General features: G+C 38.1%; 1 protein-coding gene and 1 long non-coding RNA gene across 4 annotated transcripts; one reads left to right on the forward strand and one right to left on the reverse strand.

The window, feature by feature from the left end:
• Positions 1-2,205: 2,205 nt before the first annotated feature.
• On the reverse strand, positions 2,206-8,532 carry LOC112287608 (transcription factor MYB3R-1). Of its 3 annotated transcripts, none has more exons than XM_024530767.2 (11): positions 8,015-8,532; positions 7,123-7,177; positions 6,796-6,853; positions 6,467-6,665; positions 6,218-6,346; positions 4,278-6,081; positions 3,722-4,065; positions 3,473-3,587; positions 3,004-3,255; positions 2,735-2,880; positions 2,206-2,576 (listed from the first exon to the last, which is right to left on the reverse strand). In XM_024530767.2, the coding sequence occupies exons 1-11, from the start codon at positions 8,140-8,142 to the stop codon at positions 2,555-2,557; spliced, it is 3,252 nt and encodes a 1,083-aa protein (XP_024386535.1). In that variant the 5' UTR covers positions 8,143-8,532; the 3' UTR covers positions 2,206-2,554. The 3 variants fall into 3 exon arrangements, with proteins under 3 accessions (XP_024386535.1, XP_024386534.1, XP_024386536.1); XM_024530766.2 differs by having other exon boundaries at positions 3,722-4,068; XM_024530768.3 differs by lacking the exon at positions 8,015-8,532 and adding an exon at positions 7,460-7,579 and having other exon boundaries at positions 3,722-4,068.
• Positions 8,533-9,242: 710 nt separating this feature from the next.
• Positions 9,243-9,978, forward strand: LOC149988245 (uncharacterized). Its single transcript, XR_016505091.1, has 3 exons — positions 9,243-9,379; positions 9,554-9,621; positions 9,905-9,978. It is a non-coding gene; the product is annotated as an uncharacterized LOC149988245 (long non-coding RNA).
• The last annotated feature ends 11,963 nt before the right edge of the window (positions 9,979-21,941 follow it).

Here is a 21,941-nt window from a genome sequence, read left to right on the forward strand (position 1 = left end):
CGATCTCGTCTCCCCAGCTTTGCATTTTTTTTCTTTTTTATTTTTCGTTCCTGTGCAGCAACATCCGTCGCCTGCCCCAGCTTCCCTTTCGCATACTGTAACTCATGCCTTCCAATCTTAACTTAATCATCCCTGTCGTCAACTCTGCTTCTGTCGTCATTATCAAGGTCGCCCTCCCCTTCCGTGCGTGGGGCCACTCCCGTCTGCTCCCCTCCATAATGAAGGTCCCCAAACCCCGTGATTGTCTTTCCCCCTTTCCCCCCTCTCTCACTCTCTCTCACTCAGTCGCCCTCTCTTTCCTTGTCTCTCCTCTCGCAGCAACACTGCATCTACACAGCACCCATACTCTATTCCCAGCATGTAAACCTTTTCTACATTTTTCCTTCACGGCCTTGGGGCCAGATCGACCAAACCGACTATGCCTTTGCATCATCGCTGCGTCATGGTTGTAGGAGAGCACCGCGAAAAGCAAGGGCTTTCTTTACATAGGAAAACATATCCTCATGTTTCCCGTCATACTCGTCCTTTCTCCCGTTAATTTATCAATTTTTGACGCTATTATGCTTCGGCATCATTAAAGTGTCAGGGGGCTACTTTTGCGTTTGGTAGCATTGGCGTATCGAGTCGAGGCTTCAAGCTCACGCTTGAATGCATGCTTAGCAGTCGATGGACGCTCTCCGTGTCGTCCGGTCACGCCTTCTTTGCATTTAGTGAAGATTCGGGAAGGGTTGAGCTCCACATGGCGAGGTGATTTGGAGGGCTTCCATGGACAGGTCACTGTTGCCACAATGAACCGGTCTGTCCATTAAAAATACCCTCGATTTCAATAATGGAAACACTTCCGCATGGGTTGCGATCTGTTGGGTGAGAGACACGCCCACATTGGAACACTCCAATGATACCGATGCGGTCAAACGATTTTTTTTTTTTTTTTCTCACAAACTGTCGAGATCATTTCCCGACATTCGGGACGCCCGAGCGGGTCTCTTCCGCAACAGGTTTCGGCTCAAGTGTACGGTGACTGCAGTGAGGTGCATGTTTCTGGAGACGAACTTATCCAGCGATGCATGGTACTTTGCAGCCCCTCTGTTGCCGCATTTATGGAACCACTCAAGCCTTTGCACAACTAGATATTCAATACGTTTTGGAATTATGTTTCCTCTCTCTCGTTAGACGCAACTTTCACAGTCATCATGTCCGAAAAGCGTTCCATTTGCATGATCCAGCTAATCTGACAGTGCAGAACGGTTCCCCAGTAGACTAGACATTCATGTACCATTAGGGGGAATACCAAACGTGTTGAAAACCGTAGACAGGCGCATCAGAGAAAATATCAAACCTGCACAGCGAAGCTCTCTGAGTTCCTGCTCAAGATGCACGCGCTTTGGTTCACGGCGATCATCACCGTATTAATTCAATTTTGCTCATTCACGACAGGAAGAACCGTTTGGTACGTATCGACTTGGCGCTTTATGTCTTATTTCTTCAAATGTTCTTAACGACTGGGTCTTAAATTATGACTTCCACATCCTCACATTGGGCAGCTCATGCTAAGCTTTTGCTGATGCCTTAGAGTTCTGACAGTGATGCTCTTGTTAAGCTACTTTCGTTACAGAACTTTACCAACGTAGGAAATAGGCAGGCTCTTTTCCTTAGACACGTATCTGACAACCTTCGGTTGTCTACTTCGTATAGCCTACATCTGCGTGGCATTGTCTTGCAAGTGTTTATTGACTGGTAATGAAGAGTACTCAAATAAAGCCCGCTGCAGAGTCAAAAATAGAAATCCTTCTATTGCGACAGGGGTCGCATACTGCACAACCTACTCCACATGGTCAGATGTTTTCGGAGAAACCCTTGCTGGATGCACTGTTACACTCACTATTTCCGGCTGGATTGTGGCTGGATTGTAACACCATTAAGGAATGTCAATATTGTTGTGCAACAGAGGTCACCGAATGTTTATCTGTACAGGATTCAACAAGAATCCATTTGAACTTCTCCATAAATTGTTAAATTCAAAAAAAAAGGTACATGAGGATGCAGCTAGACTCGGTAGTGAAAAACTGCATCCGCTGCATTCCTGAGATACGAAGTCATTTTCATTCGAATCGAAAGAATTCGATTCGTTCACACCACCACCAGCATTCAGTATACAGTAGTACTGATCACTGCAGCAATGACTGGCTTACGCAGGGGAGGCGCTTAGTCAGAAGAGAATAGATTTATATAAACAATTTGAGTCCTACTACTAGCCCTGTACAGTCCCTAGCAAGGGGACTCAAGGCTCGACATGGACTGGCAACAGTGGCTCTCAAACGCAACCTAAGCTATGTTCAAACAAACGCGAAAGACTATCCACTGTCCACTCTGAGCCCTCCCAGACCGATGCTCTCTTACAGCACTCATGGCTGGGGCACCTCATGTAATCACTTACTGTGCAAACAACTGAAGCTGCAACTCGTAATGGTAATGCTCTAATCGTACTCCAGCTTTTCTACAGTCATTACGTTCTTAGGATATACAGATTTGAACTCAAGCCTTGAAACTCTTATCAGCTATAACCTGAGATGACCCTGCAGGTCACCTACGGAAGTCAGTGAACTGCCAATCTTCATTGGTAAGCTATCATTCGTAAGCTTCAATTACAGCAGCAAGGTACATGCGCAAGGTCCTTTTTAACTCGAGCGTCCAATTTGAGAGGATCAATGAGAAAAATTAAAAACAAGTTTACCGGCACTCCTTCAATAAATACATGGATGGACTGAATTGCTCACAGCCACCTCCTCCCACCATGAGGGTATCCTCCCCTCCCACATTCAAACCTAGTGCCGATGCTCCTCGTACTGGAGTCCCGGTAATTCCATGCTCTGGTGAAGGCTGCAACAATGATTGACAGTTCAAATCAGTTCATAACAAGGGCGGGAACACTTTCAAGGTCACAGGATCAAAGAAGAACAAAAGATAACTTCCAATGTGTTATCAATGTGATGCAATTCTTACCAAGAGCCAACTAACTAGGGCTGATGCAGTTCCGTCGCTCTCAACCAAGCTTCTCCTGTTCTCCTTCATACTATGCCCCTTGCGACTTGAACTAGTCCGCAAGCGATATAGAGGAGAAGGCATGGGCTGAACTGGAGGCTGTTTGGCAAGCACTTCTTCCGCTTCACTGTAGGCAGGGGTGTTGTGTTCATTACTCTGCCGCATTAAGCCTAACGCATCGTCCACTCCATCTTCCGGAGGAACTTCCAAGCCCTGCTCAAGAAAATACATTCAATAATTAATACCTTAACCATGTGATGATTTTCAATTGCAGTGTCAAGATCAAGAAAGGACAAAATTCACTAAGTCTCGTTTGGTCGGCACCCAGTGGGACCAGATGCAACGTTCTAATGGAGGCGCTCTTAAAGTGAAAACAGAAGGTGCTTTACAACAAGAAGAGAAAAGAGATTACGATGAACAAGTAACTTACGTCCATGAAAGCCAAGGCTCCCTCCTTCTGAGCTGACGGAAGCGGGTCTAGCCTCCATGGTGACCTCCATAATGGAGATGCAAATCTAGGCGAAGGAAATCTAGGGGATGCAAATCTGGAATCACGAAGAATTACACCACCATTACTGAGAACACCAACGACGATATCGCTATATACAAAGCAACCACATTTCAAAGTCGAATACAATAGCATAGACGCTGACCCAGAATTCAGGTCAGGTATGCTCACATATTAGTGGTGTCGAAATCTTGTAGCCAATCTTTTCCAGGTGTGTGCTGGAGAATTGTAACACCAGGGCTGAAGCAGGCTGCCATAGCACAGGTAACAGATCCCCAAGAACTGAGCGTGGCTGCATTCCCAGGAGACATGAGCTCCCATTTATTCGAGACTTTAACAGAAATGGAACCTCCAACGCTGTCTCCAGAACCGACAGCACTGGTGTCGCATGACTGTCTTAACTCCCCACGTCCATGTTTACCTAGAACCATAGCACCCCCGTGATTTTCTGAGCTATTCGGATGCCCTTGCCCATTCTGTCCGTTCTGTTGCTGCTCTGTGAGTACTGAACCTTCCTGCTGAATCCAAGACACTATCAGTGGTGCTGTCACAACTTCACAGACGAAAAATATAGTGCTAGACACGGCGAGTAGTTCGGACGAACCCTACGCCACAAAATATGGCACACAACGAAGCTTTGCGCAGGCTGCACTGTCAAAAGTGAACAACACCAACCTGAGATTTGAAACCAAAGTGCGATTCTCTAGCACCCGCCCTAAATCCTTACCTTGGATGTTTGCGCCCCATTCTCCCATCTAGAACCAGTGCTATACTCGAGGTTTGATCCATGGGATCTGCCTCTCTTGTTAAATTTTCCACCGGCATTTTCACGAAGAGCATTACCAGAGACGGATCCCTCCCTGCTAACTCGCGCAGAGAAAGTTGCGCCACAGCCCTCACCACCGCCATTACTACCCGTAGTGCAGTCCTGAGACTGGTTACCGGTATTTCTAGTAACTTCAGAATCAACCCTGTTCGACAATTTGCTTGCAGGAGAAACAAACAGAGCAGTCCTTGCTAGACAAGTTTGATGCAAACCAGCTGGTTTGGATGATTTACCAACTAAGGTCCCCTGAGAAGCTTCAGCTGTCTTAAGGTTATTACCACATGCACCAGCAGCATCCACGTTATCTGCAGTGGTCTGGGCTTCCTTGAACTTCGCGTCTAGCTTTTCGCCAGAAGTTCCGGTTTTCAAGGGTATTAAAATCTGACGTGGCCTCTTGCGCAAGATTGAAGGCGACCCACTGAAGCTCCTGGCGGCACTACGTAGTTTAGACTGTGGACTCTTGCCTTGGAAAGGTGACTGAAGGTAATTGGGAGGCGTGATGCAGTTGCCAGCAGGCATTATCATATGGCGTACACCCAGGGGACTGTACGCCTGAAGCGAACTCACCAAATCGTAACTCATAAAAGGAGAATCGGCGATTCGAGGAGGCTCATAGAATAAGCCATCGCTTCGTTCCAGGACTTTACTTTTGTCTTCCAGGTCTTCTTCCGTAACCATGGGGGATTGTAACTGGAACTCGTCCACTGCTTCACTAGCAGCTCGAAGGAGATCGTCAGATGAAAACTCGGACAACTCTTGGTCCATAGCTTGCTCCAGAGCTTGTCCCATAGGCTCCTCATGCTGAGATTCACAGGGAACAGAGGCTCCGGAATCTTCAACAGCGGTATCAGCCTCAGTAGCTTGACTGAGAGGAAGGTTGCACCTACTCAACTGCTCGTAGCTGGGCATGGAACCCGTCATGGCCAAAGTCTCTCCACCAGATGATACCATTCTGCCACTGAAAGAAGTCATTGGCTGCATGTTACTGAGAGGCTCCATGGACATGTGACTGGATGCGAAAAATGAACCCAAGTTCGGCAGCGGAACAGGCATTGCTGAGCTCATGTAAGAATGCGAACCAGACTCAGGCGCTGGATTAAGAGAGAAGGAGTTCGAGAAGGAAGGTATCCGAGTGAGCTCAGCATTAGACAAAGATCGCTTATTTTGCATCGATGTGACCAACTGATTGGTAATGGAATTTGATTGAGATGATGAACCAACAGGAGGAACTCTAGAAAATCCTCCAGAGTACATCGGGGCTTGCCCAGATGACCAACCCGAGAACCCTTGCGTCTGCCCATTTGGGTCATTCTGAGACTCCTCTTTCTTCGGTTGCAGATGACTCGCATTCCTCTGTTGATCCTTCCCACGATTCGAATACATATCAAAATGAGGAGGAGGAGGAGGTGCCGAACCGGTCGATTTCGTATCTTGCTCTCCGTAGTGGGATGTGCGCCCCACAGCATGAGCATTCGAATTATGTCTGCTTGGGCCGGAAGATGTGGTAGCCTCACTCATGGGTGGACCAGGTCTTCCTCCGATGCTTCCAGAGTCGGCTTGCCCCGCCCCAGCACCAGAGTTCATGGACTGTTCTTGCTGTGCTTGATAGACAGCCAGCGCTTTAGAGATTGGATCATTTGCCGTCAAGGGATCCACTTTCTTCTTCATTGTGCTGTTCCAGTGATTTTTTATCGAATTGTCCGTACTGCAAAAGTCCGGATGGGTACAACAAAAATTATAGTAAGGATCAATGATAAGTGTCCGCCAATTTAGACTTCGGCTGTGCATGGAAGTGGAAGAACAAAATCTATTTCTCAGGTAGGAAAAAATCAAATAATTACCGCCCCGGCAAATATTTGGCGATTTCAGCCCACTTGTTTCCATATAGTTGATGAGCACGGATCAATGCCAAATCCTCTTGTTGAGTCCAAGCCTCGCGCTTTATACTGGGATTGAGATGATTGTGCCACCTGAATCATTCAACGAACTGCAGTCAGACAGGCTACATAAGGTCAACCGTGCGACAAAACAAGAAACCCTGAGGACAGTTTTGATAATAGAACCCACAATTTAGGTCCTCGTGAGCCCACCTTTCTCGACATTGTTTTCCAATTCGACCGGGTAGGTTCTGAGCAATCACAGACCATTTTTTCGCTCCATATTTGTTCACAAGTTCCATGATACGATCGTCTTCCTCTTTAGTCCAGGCGCCCTTAACCAAATCCGGATTAAGAACCTTCTGCCATCGATGCAGGCATTGCACATCTGTTCGATCCGTGAAGAATTCCGCTGCAAAATGAGGAAATTCAAGGTTGGTGGTTCTTTCCCAGGTTAGGAGGGCGTTGGACTGGGAAACATCGAAATCACACGAAAGTTGTGCAGAGTGTATGACAATTGAGATTTACAGCAGACAACTCACCAATTTTCTTCCAATTTTTCCCATTGAAGCACTGTACGGCTCGCCTCAAAGTCTCGTCCTGCAGAGTCACATAGCACGGTTTAGGAATGGAACAACCTTAACCTCTAAAGAGTGATCCTTCGGATGTGAATTATGTAGGCGCATGTATGGTACTAGCTCGCTACCTTTCATAATCAGGTCTGTGACATACATATGTTCAGATTGGTGAAAATGGTCCAGTGGCGAGAATAAGACACTATGCATGAAATTGTGATGAATTTTCTGTTGTTGGCGGATATAAGGGGAACAGGAAAAAAATGTTTCTCACTCGTCACAAGAAGGGCCTACCTCTTCTGGTGTCCACCCCCCCTTTGAGGATCTTCGAGTTGGACCTCCTGTTCGACTGTCATGTGAACACATTCAGGTCAGAGGCGAAGGCCATGTCCGAAACAACTATCACAGGACATCACATACTGTTCGCAACATCCTCCAAATCTCATTCCCATTATAAAATTACAATTCCGAGTGTATTACGGCTTGAGCAAAGGACCCAAGTAGGCCATGTCAAACATAAGCTTCCCAAATCATCGAACATAATTGGCGGCACGGTAGCACTCATTCTGAGGGCCAAGAGTACAGAACGATCTAACAATTATTTTGTTGGGATACTTGAACAAAGTTTAACCTGGCTTAGGAGATTGCGGTGGTTTTATCAGACATATTTAAAAAATAAATATATCTGTAGGCGACGTCAGGGCCCAACTGACATTGTCATCTTTCAAATTGGAGTACACGGTTAAGATGTCGAAATTGATTCCCGCATTGAGTAAAACACAAGCATTAAACCTCTCTCTCCACAAGCCCGGACAATACCACTGTCTCATCTTATCGGATTCCTACATATATCGGCGACACGCTCCATTGAACGCATTGCGAAACACCAGTTCAACTTTAAAAACATTGAAGATGAAGACAGCTCAATGAAAGCGTCGCCGATAGTAGGTTAAGGCACATTGGTACGCTAGAAGTTACCAGGTCCTCTGATACTAAGCTTAAATGCACATGTTTTGCAAACGCCCATGTGCTTCGCGTTCTAAGCTTTCTCAAAGTATGTTGTGAGAGAACCGCTACAGAAGTGAAGACAGGGCGGCGAAGGAGAAAGAGAGTGAACATGGAAGAAGTGGAAACAGAGTTTGAGAGACAGGAAGGAGTTTGACTCAGGGCGCATGCGCTTAGGTACCCATGAACAGGAGGAAGGTGGTGGGAGGTATCCTCGTCCGATTCTGGGGCAGATGTGCAGGCTGAGGACCTCTGCTGCATATTCTCATTGCTACTAGAACTCTTCCCCTTCACAGTCAAGCTCGCCATCCTCCCTGCACTACCCTAATCCTCCGTGCAGTGAGCACAACAATCCGTCACCCGCTGGCGCCACCACGACGCGCAACACCCTCTCCTCTCCTTCGCATCAGCACCCTCCTAACCCCCTTTCTCTTTCTCCCCTCTCTCCTCCTCCATCCTTCGCCAAATTCATTCAATACATGACATCCAAAAACAAATTGGTGATTCCAACCCAACACCTGCGTTTGCACTCAATCAAGCTTCCATCATACACATATACACTTGTGCGCTGCCCCGTTCCCAATGTCGCAACACTCCATCATTGCAACTACACCAAAACTCACGCGCCTGTCGCCTCGCAAAACCGAAAACCAGAAACGAGGCTGGGCTGAAAGCCAGTAATGACAGAACAACGCACCAGAAACCAGCGTCCACCCCTTACTGAGCCTTTCTATCACTCAGTCTCCTTTTTGAAAAAGCTCCTTCACTACGACCGGTCGCCCACCCCTTACAAGGCGGCATCCACCTCCGACCCCCAGACGCCATAACCTCCCGCCCAGTGGGACTACCAGGGCGCTTTCCAAACGGTCGAATGTGGAGATGACCTAATTGGGCGTGTAACCGCGACTCAACTCTCAGCCACCGAGTCCCGCCCGCTCTCACACCCCATCTCGCATTTCCTCTTCTGGCGGGGCTCCCCGCATTTGGCAGGACTAGGCAGGTCAGGGCAGGGCAGGGGCTGTGAGATTCAATTGGCCCCTGGTGCGGCCCACCCCAAATCTGTTTCGAACTTAGTTACTGCGGAAGAACCGTTTCAAAACCCTTGCATCCTTCCCTCATTTTGAATTTTCACTGTGTCAGAATCCTATGGAGACCTCGTCAGCACCTACACAGGTCCTCCCCCTCTACTTCCCGTTTCCGTAGGGGTCTACTCACCTCTCCCTTGCAGCCCGCTCCTTCACTTCCGCTTGCTAATTGCTCCTCTATCAGTATCTTGTATTTGCCATTTTTGCTGTATCTCCCCGTTATTTTATGATTTCACAGCGTCGCCATTATTTTTGGGCACCAAAGCGCAGACCATTGGCCACCCGGAACGATGCCGGTGCCGGTCACATCAACGTTGCTCGGTTATAGGACTCTTGTCTTCCCTCAAGCACCTGAACTTCCTTGTTATTTCTGACTACTTGAATTCCGTAGAACCGAATCCATTCCACTGTTACTCGAGCAGCCTACATGCATTCAAGAAAGTGTGGATCACGACCACGAGGTGTTTACTTTCGAAGCTTTCCCTCTCTGACGTCTCCGTTGCTTTTCCCAGAGTTTGAATGTGACGATGAAGTCTTTTCTCCTCCTTTTTTTTCCCATGTCATGCCCTCTCTCACAGACCACGTCATTTCATTGCATATCATCCCTTGCTTTTGCCTTTTCATGACGTGTGCAGGATTTCAAATATGGACTAGGTGGCATGGTGCAGAAAAGCATAATCCAACTCGAGGCTTGTTGGAGGAGGTTTGTAGCAACTCTTTCTTTCTTAAAATTTTCATGTCTCAGCGAAGCTTCTGCATCGATCGCCTCATGTCTTCAGCAATATTGGATTTGTTGCAGACATTGCAACTGGTGCTCACTCACATGACAATCTGGATTGGATATCTTTCCAGATGTCCATTACTCTCTCCAGCAAACGCCAAGTTGGGTTTTTGCTATTGCTATTTTCATTGTATATGTGTCGATCTATCTTGTTAGATTTTTTTAGTCTATTCATAAGTGTGGAATAAAATGTGTGTGTGTGCAGAAAATAGTGACAACGATGTGTAGGCTACCATATGAGCAATGTCATTACTAATTTGAGTACGAATTTGTTCTAGATTTGTGATTATGTATCATGGTTAAATTAATAATGGTTCTCATTTTTTAGATGTTTTAAGTTTCTATTAACAAAAAGTATAATGCTGAATATCGTACAACATGGTAAGTTTTCTTCGCTTTGGAATGAATTTTTATATTTTTAATCCCCTTTGTCATCTCATTGATACTACGCAATACTGTTTGAGAAAGACAAACATGCTGCAATATGCTGCATCGTTAGTTATAATAATTTTGAGTACTTCAGAAATCAATAGGATTTTTGTAGAAGACCCAGCACTGTACCCAGCAAACCATGAAAAAAGAAAGTAGACAAAAATATACTGGTCAAAACCAAAATCCAAATGTGAAAAGCTGAATTCTCCGAGGGATGTTTTTTTCCACGGTGGATCTGCAAAAGGCCACCAGCAGTGGAAACCATGGAACTGTCTTCCTCCGCAACTGTTCCCAAGGCTTGACATCAATTGACCCCCACCCCACCCCACCCCTTTGTGGATGGAATTGTTGTGCCCTCCCACAAGCCATCCGAAATGCAACGACTCCCGGCCCTTCCCTCCTTTCAAAAGGACTCTAGTGTGAACAGAGGACCCCCTTCTCAACCCACATGAATAGGCACCTGCTTCAGTGTTTTCCATTCAAACTTTCAAATTTCCTTGACCTTGGGGAATACAATTACCCCGTGGTCCGCATCATCATCCATTTACCCCTCCGATTAGGGTGAGAGGAGGGCCCATGGTAAACACGTGTTTCAACGTCGAACCCAACTGAGAAAGGCTTTCGGGAACGTGCACAACATTCACCGACTGATGGGTGTTGATGGATGAATGTACCGGAAACTGGGGGTTGAAGCCGAATGTCCGAATTTAGATGAAGTACCCTGTGCTTCTACCATTCCGGGTTCCAAACTGTAGAGCACAAGTAATGCCATGTGGCAAGACAGTGAGAGAGAATACATTGCTTTTGTGGGGAACTTGTTTGGGCCGAAATAATGTGGCTCGAGAGTTTCGAATTTTGAATTTGGAGGGCAGAGGTTTGGTGCCTCGGTTTTCACGGTGACTGTCCAGGCACTGCTTGGGGGTGTCTTATCATTTTCATTTAATGTTATTATATAAAATATATATATTTTTAAATTGGTGGGTATCATTCTCTCACAGCCACACACACACACACGAATGTATTTGTATGTTTGTATACATATATATATATATATATATATATATATATATATGTCAAATGACACATCCAATCTCATTGGTGCTTAAAAGAATGGTTCCAAGTAACAAAAGGATGAATGCAAAACATTGACTTATTATTTGTGCTAATCATCCAATTTTATTCAACATCAAAATTAATTCAACTGTATGATTGCAATGGAATGTGGTGTAAGTCGCTGTGGAATTATCAATTGGTTTTTATTGTGATAAATGATGATCTCACTATGTTAAAATTCAAAAATATCTCCCTCCCGGGAAGAATGTGGTTTGAAAGTTGTGGAGTCATGCTTGACCTCTCGTTGCACTTTAATATTATTTCCGAAAATTGTATTTGACTTTCAGTAATAACTTCTCGAGTCTGATTTTAACAGGGCAGTCAATGAAAAATGATAATTTTCAACCACTGCTGTCTTCAAACTTGGTCTTTGATTGGTTTTATGAAGCCGATGAGCCCATTAATTCACAATTGGTTGATTGTGTTCACAGACAACAGAATTTTGTAGAAAACTAAGTGCATTTGTAAAAACTTGATCAGTATACACAAACAACTTGTAGAAACCTTTTTCTATTTTTTGCTGTTTTAAAAACAGAATATCTACCTATCTATTTTATTTCATTTTACACCTTCTTGGTGCTCTAAGTCCTGAATGAGAGTGTTCCAAAAACAGCTAGTCTTCATTAAAGTTTCATCTGGTTAAGTAGTATTCTCATGATTTAATGTGTTCAACCCTAATTTTGAATCCTGCTGTAATTCAAAGCATATGAAATGAAGACTTAAAATCTAATGCTTGCAGTTTGTGGTGTGGGCTCTCTAACAATAGGAATAAGTTTCATATCTTCTATGATGTTTTCTGCTCCAATTCCTCATTCATGTAGGTGGATGAAGTTTTTGGTTTTCCAATGAAGTGTGGAGTATTCAAATTCCCAAAAACAACAACAAATCCACTGTTACGTTACAATAATACTTAAAGTATAATAGTAATATGATAGTAGATTGGTAGTGTAATGCTCTGACATTCACATTTCCACAGTTTTCTTTTCATCAATATACACTCACATGAAGGACTATGTTTTGGTTTTACAAATAATGTGTTCAAGAAAGTTCTTAATGTGTAATAATGGACCATACATTAATGAATGTTGTCCATACAGTGTATCCAAAAACTATACGGAAAGCTTACTAAGCAAATGAAAAAGAAAAAGAAAACACAAACAGAACAAGTAATGAATAAAGAACAAATAATCAAAACAACACATATGCATGAATCTGATGGTTTCAATTTGTACTGTATTCTTGAAAATTTTATTAAAAGTATACACTGTGAATTTTTTTAGTGCAGTAATAATAGCATGTGTATTTTCTGCACTTATATATAGAAATCAACTTTTTGCCTTTAATTATTAATAAAAAATCAATTTTAAAATGTATTCAAAATAATTTAATAATATTAAAATTTTTATTCAAAATTTTATTATTTTTTCAAAACATTATTCTAAATTGTATTCAATAATTATTTGAAATAAATTCATTATTTTTTCAAATTTTATATCTTATATAAATAAATATACGTAAATTAAATTGTAATTTATATAAAAATTAAAAAAATTGCATCTTAGAACTATGCATATAAAAATATCAACTTAACAATATTTCATTTATTAACCAAATGTTTTAAAAAATTACAACATGATGTAAAGTAATTTTAATTGAGTTTTAACACTTCTTCAATGCACTAGTTTTAGTTCAATGTAATAGTCTTGTTAGTATAATTTCTTACAAATTCCACTCCTAAGAAATATAAGAACTTTATCTAATGACTCATCTCATATTAATTTTCTAAGTTTGCTTTCAAGAAATTCATTTTCTTCAAAGTGTAGATCAAGATGATTAAATCATCAATATAGAACACAAAAATCAATAAGAATTCTTTTGATTGCATCATATATATGAAATGATTAGCATCACTTCTTATAAATATCATATTTACAAAGAATGTGTCGATACTTTAATACCATGCTTTGATAATTTCTTGAAATTATATAAAAATTTCTTCAACTTATAAATAAGGTATTGTTTTTCTTCTTTAACATTTCCTTGAGGTTGATTTATGTAGATGTCTTCTTCTAACTTTCCATTCAAAAAAACCATCTTTACATCCATTTGATGCATATCTAAATCCTTTGCAATCTTAATTGCTAGAATAATTCTAATGGTGGTGAATTTGGCTACAGAAGCATATGTCTTATTGAAATCAACACCAACAACTTAAAACTAGCCTTTAGCAACCAATCATATTTTATATTTTATAACAACATCCATTGCATCTTTTTTGATTCTAAACATTGACTATATTTAATTGTCAATCAATTAAATATCAATTTGATAGAAATTGAAATAATTACTATGTTTTATTGTCCATAAAGAATTAATATACCTTTTTTATGGTTTTTTTTACTTCATAATACTTGTGGATTTCATAATATTATACAAATTTAATGGATAAAAAAGAAATTTAATAGTGACATGTTTTTGATTTATTTGATAAAAGTTGTAATTCTTCCATTATTCATTAAGTAGTCTTTTTTTTTTTTTTTTTTTTTTTTTTCTTATAGAATATGTCATTTCATTTGAAAAAGATTTGCCTTAATGTATTCAATTGTCTCTTTTAAACTTCTTTTCTTTTTAAGCTTGTCTTTTTTCATTCAAGGATTGATATTCTTTATCATTGTCATCTTCAACATCTTTATTTTCTTTATTATTAGTCCAAATAATTGTAGAAACTATGCTTTCTATCTTTCTAGGCTCTTCATCTTGTTTCACATTTTCAACATCTTCATTTCTTGTTCCTTGCTAAAATTAAAGATATATCCACAAATTTATTATTATTTTTATTATAAAATATCTTCAAGTGCTCACAAATATTTTTAAGGATCTTCTTCATATTTAAACACATCAACCTATTATGAAGGACATAAATCATAACAAAACTTTAAAGAAGCAATTTACCTCTTATAGCACTTAAAAAAAAAAAGTTGAATAAATCAATAATAGATATAAAACAAAAAACAAATTGATTATTGATAAATATAAAGAGACTAGAGATTCTTAAGTTAAGACAAGAATACAAAATAGGTATTGACAAAAATAAGAAAGGTCTCACATTTATTCCATATATACAATCAAATTATAATATTATGTGACAAATTTTTATAGGTCATCTAATATACATCCAAATAGAGAGACATATGTCTAATTTATTAGATAAGTCTCCAATGTCTTTATTACATGGCCAACTTTTATCACAAGTAGTTAACATTTGCTACCTATGACCAACTTGTAAAACTTGTGGTCAATATATGTCACACATGGCTAATTTATTGGCTAAATTTTCAACCTATTAATTACATATAAATAATAATAAAGTCAAATTTACATTAACAAATCTATTAAGAAGACTTTTTTAAAGCTATTATGAAATTTAATTATTTTTATTTCTACCTAATTCTTTTTATTCTTCTAATTACTAATACCAATATTCATATCTCTGATACTTTATATGCCTTAATACCTTTATAATATCCAAAAAATAATAATTTTGTATTTTTTGCATCAAATTTTAACCTCATAAAATCTAAAATATTTGCAAAAGCAATGCATCAAAAAAGTCTACATGTATAAAATATAAAGTTTTCTTCTATTCCATTTTTTTTTATAGTCATTGATGTAAGTGTAGTTATAGAGCACCTATTCCTTATATTTAGTACATTTACTACAACTTCCATCTAAAAGTCATATCCAAAGTTTTAATCATGAAGCACACTCCTTGCCATCCCAATAATGGTTCAAATTTTTCTTTAAGCAACTCCATTTTTTTGTAGAGTGTAAAGAATTGATATTTTTTTGAAAATATTTTTAATTTTTGAGAAATCATAAAAAATCTTTAATAAATACTTATAAGTACTATTTGTATACAACATCTTAATCTTGTATTTGTATTGCTTCTTTGCAAGTGTCATAAATTCCTTCTATCTTAAGAAATACTTATTTTTATTTTTAAGAATGATAATCTATTCAATTCTTTAAAAATTATTAATATATTTGATAAATTATCTTATTTTTCTTATTGATGGCATCTTTATTGGTCAACTAACATCCAAATGCACAATTTTTGATAACTTATCTATATGGATTGCAACTCTATTTAGACATGAAGCATTTTTTTATTTGGCTTAAATCAAGCCTTTACAATAAGAATCATTATATTAATGGATGATTAAATAGGATCCAAACTATTTATTATAGATTGAAGATCTTTCATCTTTTCTTCATTCAAATGACAAAGGTATCAATTAAAAATACCAAATTTATCTTGATCTTGTGGAAACCTAGCAATTACATCTATTTCAATTGTATTCACCTTCTTTCAATAGATAAAGTAAAATTTTTCATCTCTTAAAGTTATGGAAAAATTATCACAACATAATGTCTTTACAAAATACCTATTTGTATTAAAATGCACCTTAAAACCATTTAAAACAAGTTTGTTCATTAAAAAGAAGTTTTTCTTTATATTGAACATATGTAAAACGTCTTTCAATCTGATCTTCTTAGTTTGGTCTTTTACAAAAATCTCCACCATAAGAAAGTACATTTTAATGGCTTAGACCATGCCATTGTTTTCCATCAAAATTCTTGTTTCTAAAATTTCTTTATAAGCAACAAACATATAGTTTTATATTATTATGTCCTTGGTGGCATCCATATCAACAATCTACTTTGATGTAACAGCTATGGAGATGCCTTTACTTGCCATTAATAAATATTTATTTTATCTATATTTATAACATATATTTTACTATTTTTTCTAATTTATTTCTTAACTATGTAGTAATTTTAAGTAAAATGATATAACTTTCTACAAATAAAAAAGCTCCTATATTACTACATTAGTTGAAATAGAATTCTTTTTTTTATCTTAAAAAGATAGTCAAATCTTAATTTGATTTTTTTTTTTTTTTTTTCCACCTTAGTCACTATATAGAGAAGTCTAATTATCTATCAAAGACAAGAACATGATAAAGAAAATTAAACAAGTGAGACTGCTTTCATACAAAGATGAAAAAATAGAAATAACTTTATATATATATATATATATATATATATATATATATATATTAAGAAAGAAACTGGAATGGCTATTGCCAAAAGCCAAGAAAACTAGAGACCCTTGAAACTAGACTGGAAGCAAGAAAGGAGTTGACAAGAATGAAGAAGGCTTCACTCTTACCTCTATATATTCTATCTAACTAAAGCTACGTGGCGACATTCTATAGGACCTTCAATATGTGTTGACTTTGTAGGACACATGCCTTGACTTACAAGGCAAGTTTTTTTACATGTGGGCCACATAGTTAGCTTGGTATTCAAGCTAACAATATGTGTGGCACATGGCCAACTTGTTGACCACGTTTGTAATCCCAAAAAGTCAATTAAAGACACCTATAAAGTCAAAGCAGCATCTATAAAGCTTTTGGGAAGCTTCCATATCAAATACTATATAAATAACTTACTTTTATCTATTTCTATTTACTTCTACTTATTTATACATATAATTATTGGCTTACATGTATATATCCATGATATTACCCTCCTTCTAGGGACGAGTTCCGCGAGGAGCGGTAATCATATGTTGGAGAAATCGATGATGCGACAAATTATATTTGCCACATACTCTGATCTTTCTTCTCTTTGAAGATGATTGATAGGGCCTCTCAACCTTAGATGGTCTTCCCACCTTAGTAAAATCACCAAACATCAAAAGTTCCTTCCAAGGTCGTGATACCAAACGTGTTGTAACTTGCCATCTATGCGACAAAGAACATGTCATTCTTGAAGATCTTCATCTCGATTGCATCATCTTGAAGATTGTGACAATTGTAATATCTCGTCCGGCAGATCAGTAAATGAAGGCTCTTGAGTCGAATCCGCTGGTTATTAGTTCTCTATTTCTTGAGCGTCACAATTAGAAAGAAGCTACAAACAAGGATTGAAAGTAGAATGTTATTTTGCCTAGATCTTATTTTTTTTATAAGAAATGTTTTAATCTTGATTTTGATGGATGTCATCGATGAAAAGCCTCCACTTCCTTTGTTGCATTTGTAAGATTCTTTACTGGCTCCTATGTCTGTTCACTAATATCATATTTGCGCCAATGGACAAGATATTCCAATTTATTTTGACTCCGCCTTGAATCTAAGACTTCTTCCAATTCAAACTTTTAATTATTATCCACTTCTATAGAAGGAGGTGGAGCTTGTCTTCTTCTTAGTATGTCCACTGTCTTCTATGGTTCAAGAAGAGATACATAGAATACTGGATGGATTTTTATTGATTCCAGTAGATAGAAACAATATGCGACTGGATTCATGCATACAAAAATAGAAAATGATCCAAGCCTTCGTTAGTCCAACTTATCAAAAAGACGAGTGGTCTTGATATTGCGATGAAGTAACCATACCTTATTATCGATGTGGAATGGTGGTTGTTCATTTCGATAGACATCCGCATTGAACTTTTATTGTTCTTGAGCTTCTTTTAATTGTGCCTTTATCGTTGCATGTAGCTCTAACAAATGAAGTGCCAAATCTTTCGCAGCAGGATTATCAACTTTTGAAAAGTCAAAAGTATCAAGTTGTGGATGATAACCATAATTAGGAAAAAAAAGGTGTTTGTTTTGTAGAAGAACGTACCATGTTATAGTAAGCAAACTCTGCCAATGGCAAAAGAGTTGTCCAATCATCTTGTTAGTAGTTAATGGTACATCTTAAATACTGCTCGAAAACTTGATTAACATGCTCCGTTTATCCATTAGTTTGAGGATGGAATGTCAAAGATAGTTTTATATCCACTTTTAAAATCATGAAAAGAGTGTGTCAAAATCTTGATACAAATTGAGTTCTCTTATCTCATAATATCATTGAATAATCTATGATAGCAATAGATATTGTCAAGAAAGAGCTTAGTTGTTTCTTCACACGTGATAGATTTTGTACATAGTAAAAAATGTATCATCTTGGTAAAATGATCTACTATCACGAATATAGAGTCATAAGAACTTGAGATTGGAAGATCCATGATGAAATCTATAGAAATAGAAGACTATAGTTGTTCTGGAATGGGTAATGGCTGAAGAAGTTCGTAAGGTCTATGATGAGGAGTTTTTGATCTTAAGCAAACATCACAAGATTGTACAAAATCTTTGATTGCTTTCCACATTTGTGGCTACCAAAAGTCCCTGGATTTTAGTTCCATAGTTTTATTGTATCCAAAAAGTCCTCCCGCTGGAAAGTCAAGACAAGCTTGAAGAACACTTATTGAGCTTTACCTTCTAGAATATATATGCGTCTCTCAAAATATATTAGATTCTTCTTGAATTCAAATTTGGAAGTATCATGAGACTTTGAAGGATTTTTCTTAGTATCACGGATAAGAGGATCAGAAGATATACTTGACTGAACTTGCTTAATGAAAGTTGAATCAAGAGTTAATATTGATTTCATTGCTCGAAGATGAAGATGCTTTGGCTTCAAGAAAATTATCCATTGTTGATCAAAAGTAGCATCTCATTCCTTTGGTACAAGATAAGATCGTCTAGAGAGTACATCTAACAAACCTTGTTGTTTTCTTAGTTTATAAGTGATCTTGAATTTGAATCTTGACAAAGACATACTTCAACGAGCTTGGCGACCATTCAAAATACGTACTAACGTAAAATATTCAAGGTTCTTGTGATATATATACATTGTGACTGGCTAGAAGCACCTTCTAGATAACGGTGCCATTCTTGAAACGAATTTATAATTGCAAGAAGTTCTTTGTCCTAGATCACGTAGTTAATCTCGGTTGTTGAAAATTTGCTAGAATGAAAAGCTATTGGGTGAAGTTTATCATGTGTTCCCATTTGTGACAATACGGCATGCAAAGCAAAGTCTAATGCATCTGTTTCCATAAAAAATGGCTTAGAAAAATCGATGCGATACACGATTAGTGCATAAATAAAGGCCGTCTTTAGAACTTCAAATGCTACTTCTGCTTCTTGATTCCATTGAAGTTTGTCTTTGCAAGTCAAACGTGTAAGTGGAGCTGCAACTTGAAAGAAGTCTTTGATGAAGATCCAATAGTAGTTGGCAAATCCCAAAAAGCATTGGATATCTGTTACCATTTTTGGGATCTTCCAATCCATAATAGTTTGAACTTTCTTAGGTTCCGTCATAAGTCCATCAGTTGAAATGATGTATCTTAAGAAGTTGACTTGAGTAATATGAAATACACACTTTTTTATCTTGGCATAGAATCCTGCATCTCTTAGTCTTTGTAATACTTGGAAAATATGAAGTTCATATTCTTCTGGGTTTTGAGAATAGATTAAGATGTCGTCTATGTAACAGACAACAAAATCATCAAAAAACTCCCAAAAGACATCGTCCATTAGATGTTGGAATATTGCTCGTGCATTTGTAAGTCCAAAAGGTATGACGTTGAATTTGAAATGTTTGTACTTTGTTCGAAACGCAATCTTCCATTCATCTCATTCTTTGATGCGTACCAAATTGTATGCTCTCTATAGATCTATTTTTGTATAGATCTTAACTTGATTCAACTGATCAAGAAGTCTAGATATCAAAGGTAGTGGGTACTTGTTACTTGATAGTGTTTTTGTTGAGTCCTCAATAATCAACACACATCTGCAATGATCCATCTTTTTTCTTTACAAATAAAATTAGAACTAGTGCTGGAGATTTGAAATGGCATACGAAATTCTTAGCCAAATTCTCTTGAATATACTCCTTGAGTTCAGCTAACCCATTTTGAGATAAATTGTAGATTGGTCCAAATGGTGATTGTGCTCTTTCTTGAAGGTCAATTGAGCACTCACAAGAACAATATTCTGGAAGAGTATGCACATTCTTTTTCTCAAATACATCTTGAAAATCTTGATATTGGCTTAATATGAAACTTGAAGTCTTTCCACTAGTAGAAATAGGTGTGGCATAAATGACAAAAGGTGATCCTTCTTTTGCAGCATGCATGAAAGTACTTGCACCAACAAATATATGTTTAATTACACTAGAGTTATGACTTTTTACTTGATTAATTACACTCTTAGTTATACTTTTAGAAAAGTCAAGACTATGAGAAGTCTAATCTATTTTAGGGTTATATTTTACTAGCCATGATAAATCTAAAATGACTAGATTAAAAAGAGATCTAATGATATTAAATATTACAAAGCTACTAGGACCATTAGTTGCTATTTCTATAGAAAGGATTTTTTGAGTAACATCTCTTAAAGGCAATCGACGACCATCTATGACTTCTACACGAACAAGTTTAGTTTTCTTTATTAAAAATATGATATGTCTTTTATCAAATTTTTCATCTAAGAAACATGTTGAGGCTCCTGAATCTAGCAAGGTTGAGGGTTTGAGATGTTTAGGTCCTAGAATTACATTTATCGTAAAACATGGAAAGGGTTCTGAGGAGAGGATAGGACCTTCATTAGGCATTGTATAAGGTTCTAGGTGCACGGTCCCTATTGTAGTTGGACAAATTCACTTTCCGACATGCTATCTCTTTTGATTGTCGTACTCCTCATTTTATGGTTGCGTCGCTTCTTTAGACAATGTTGAGTAGTGTGCTTAGGTTCTCTGTAATATAAGCACAATTCTTCCTAATGACGACAAGTCTTTACTTGTTCAGTGAGAGGTTTGAAACGTACTGCATCATTTGCATATTCTCTACTTCTGAATATATGTATTGAAGAGATGTTGGTGTTGCTATTGAATTATAGTAATGTTGAGGTTCACTTGTACGGTTCTCAGATCGAAATTCAAAAAGGTAATTGTTACACTTCACAACAAAGTCAATTGTTTGATTTAATGTTTGAGGATCTGGTAAGTTGAGCATTAATTTTTTTACCTCATATTATAATCTATAGAGAAATTGACTAATAAGTGGAGCATCATTCCACTTGATATTAATTACAAGTTGTCAAAATTGTAAAGCATATAATATTACTGATCGATTGTCTTGTTATAAAATACGGTTGCAATACGAATTGTATCATGTTCTCCATACAAGGATCAAAACTCTGCCAAAAAAGCCTCTAGATTATCCAATATTCGATCTCGTCATTCAAAAAAAGATAAAAATCATGATAAGGTTGAACTTGAAAGAAGCGTACCAATGAATTTAACTTGTGATCTTGAAGTTGTATAGCTTTGGGATTGAAGTTCAATCACAAGTTATACTTGATTAATAAATCATCTAAACTTTGATCTAGTGCCATCAAACTTCTTGAGTAGGACAATTCTTGGTTCTCTAATATTGGAAGGATATTCCACCATAAGAGAAGGAATATGATTTGGTGTAGATGTTGAAGTAGCTCTAATCATTTCTACATCTTCACTTTCTGCCAGTCTTGTTGCTCCCTATAGTGGTAAATTGAGTTGATGCATCGTAAGCATTAACTCCCTCAATTGCTCTTGCATTTGTGCCATTGCATTCTTCATTTCAATAAGTTCTGCTATGATAATACTTAGAAAAGAGAAGATGTCTAATATTGTTCAAGACAAATAGAAGAGAGGACTTGAGAACAAAGAAAATACTAAGGATAATATAAGTTTAGAAGAGGGTAATCCGCAACTTCTAATATGCTTATGTCTTATCAAGAAAAATAGATAATCCACTCT

This window comes from Physcomitrium patens, chromosome 10 (genome assembly GCF_059467195.1).
Source record: "Physcomitrium patens ecotype Gransden chromosome 10, ASM5946719v1, whole genome shotgun sequence".
Classification (NCBI taxonomy): Eukaryota; Viridiplantae; Streptophyta; class Bryopsida; order Funariales; family Funariaceae; genus Physcomitrium; species Physcomitrium patens.

Coding starts and splice junctions, on each gene's coding strand:
- LOC112287608 (XM_024530766.2), bottom strand. CDS start 8,142: ATGGCGAGCTTGACTGTGAAGGGGAAGAGTTCTAGTAGCAATGAGAAT. Junction 2,881..3,003: donor CCCTAGTTAGTTGGCTCTTG/GTAAGAATTGCA, acceptor TCATTGTTGCAG/CCTTCACCAGAGCATGGAAT. Junction 2,577..2,734: donor TATTTATTGAAGGAGTGCCG/GTAAACTTGTTT, acceptor GGTGACCTGCAG/GGTCATCTCAGGTTATAGCT.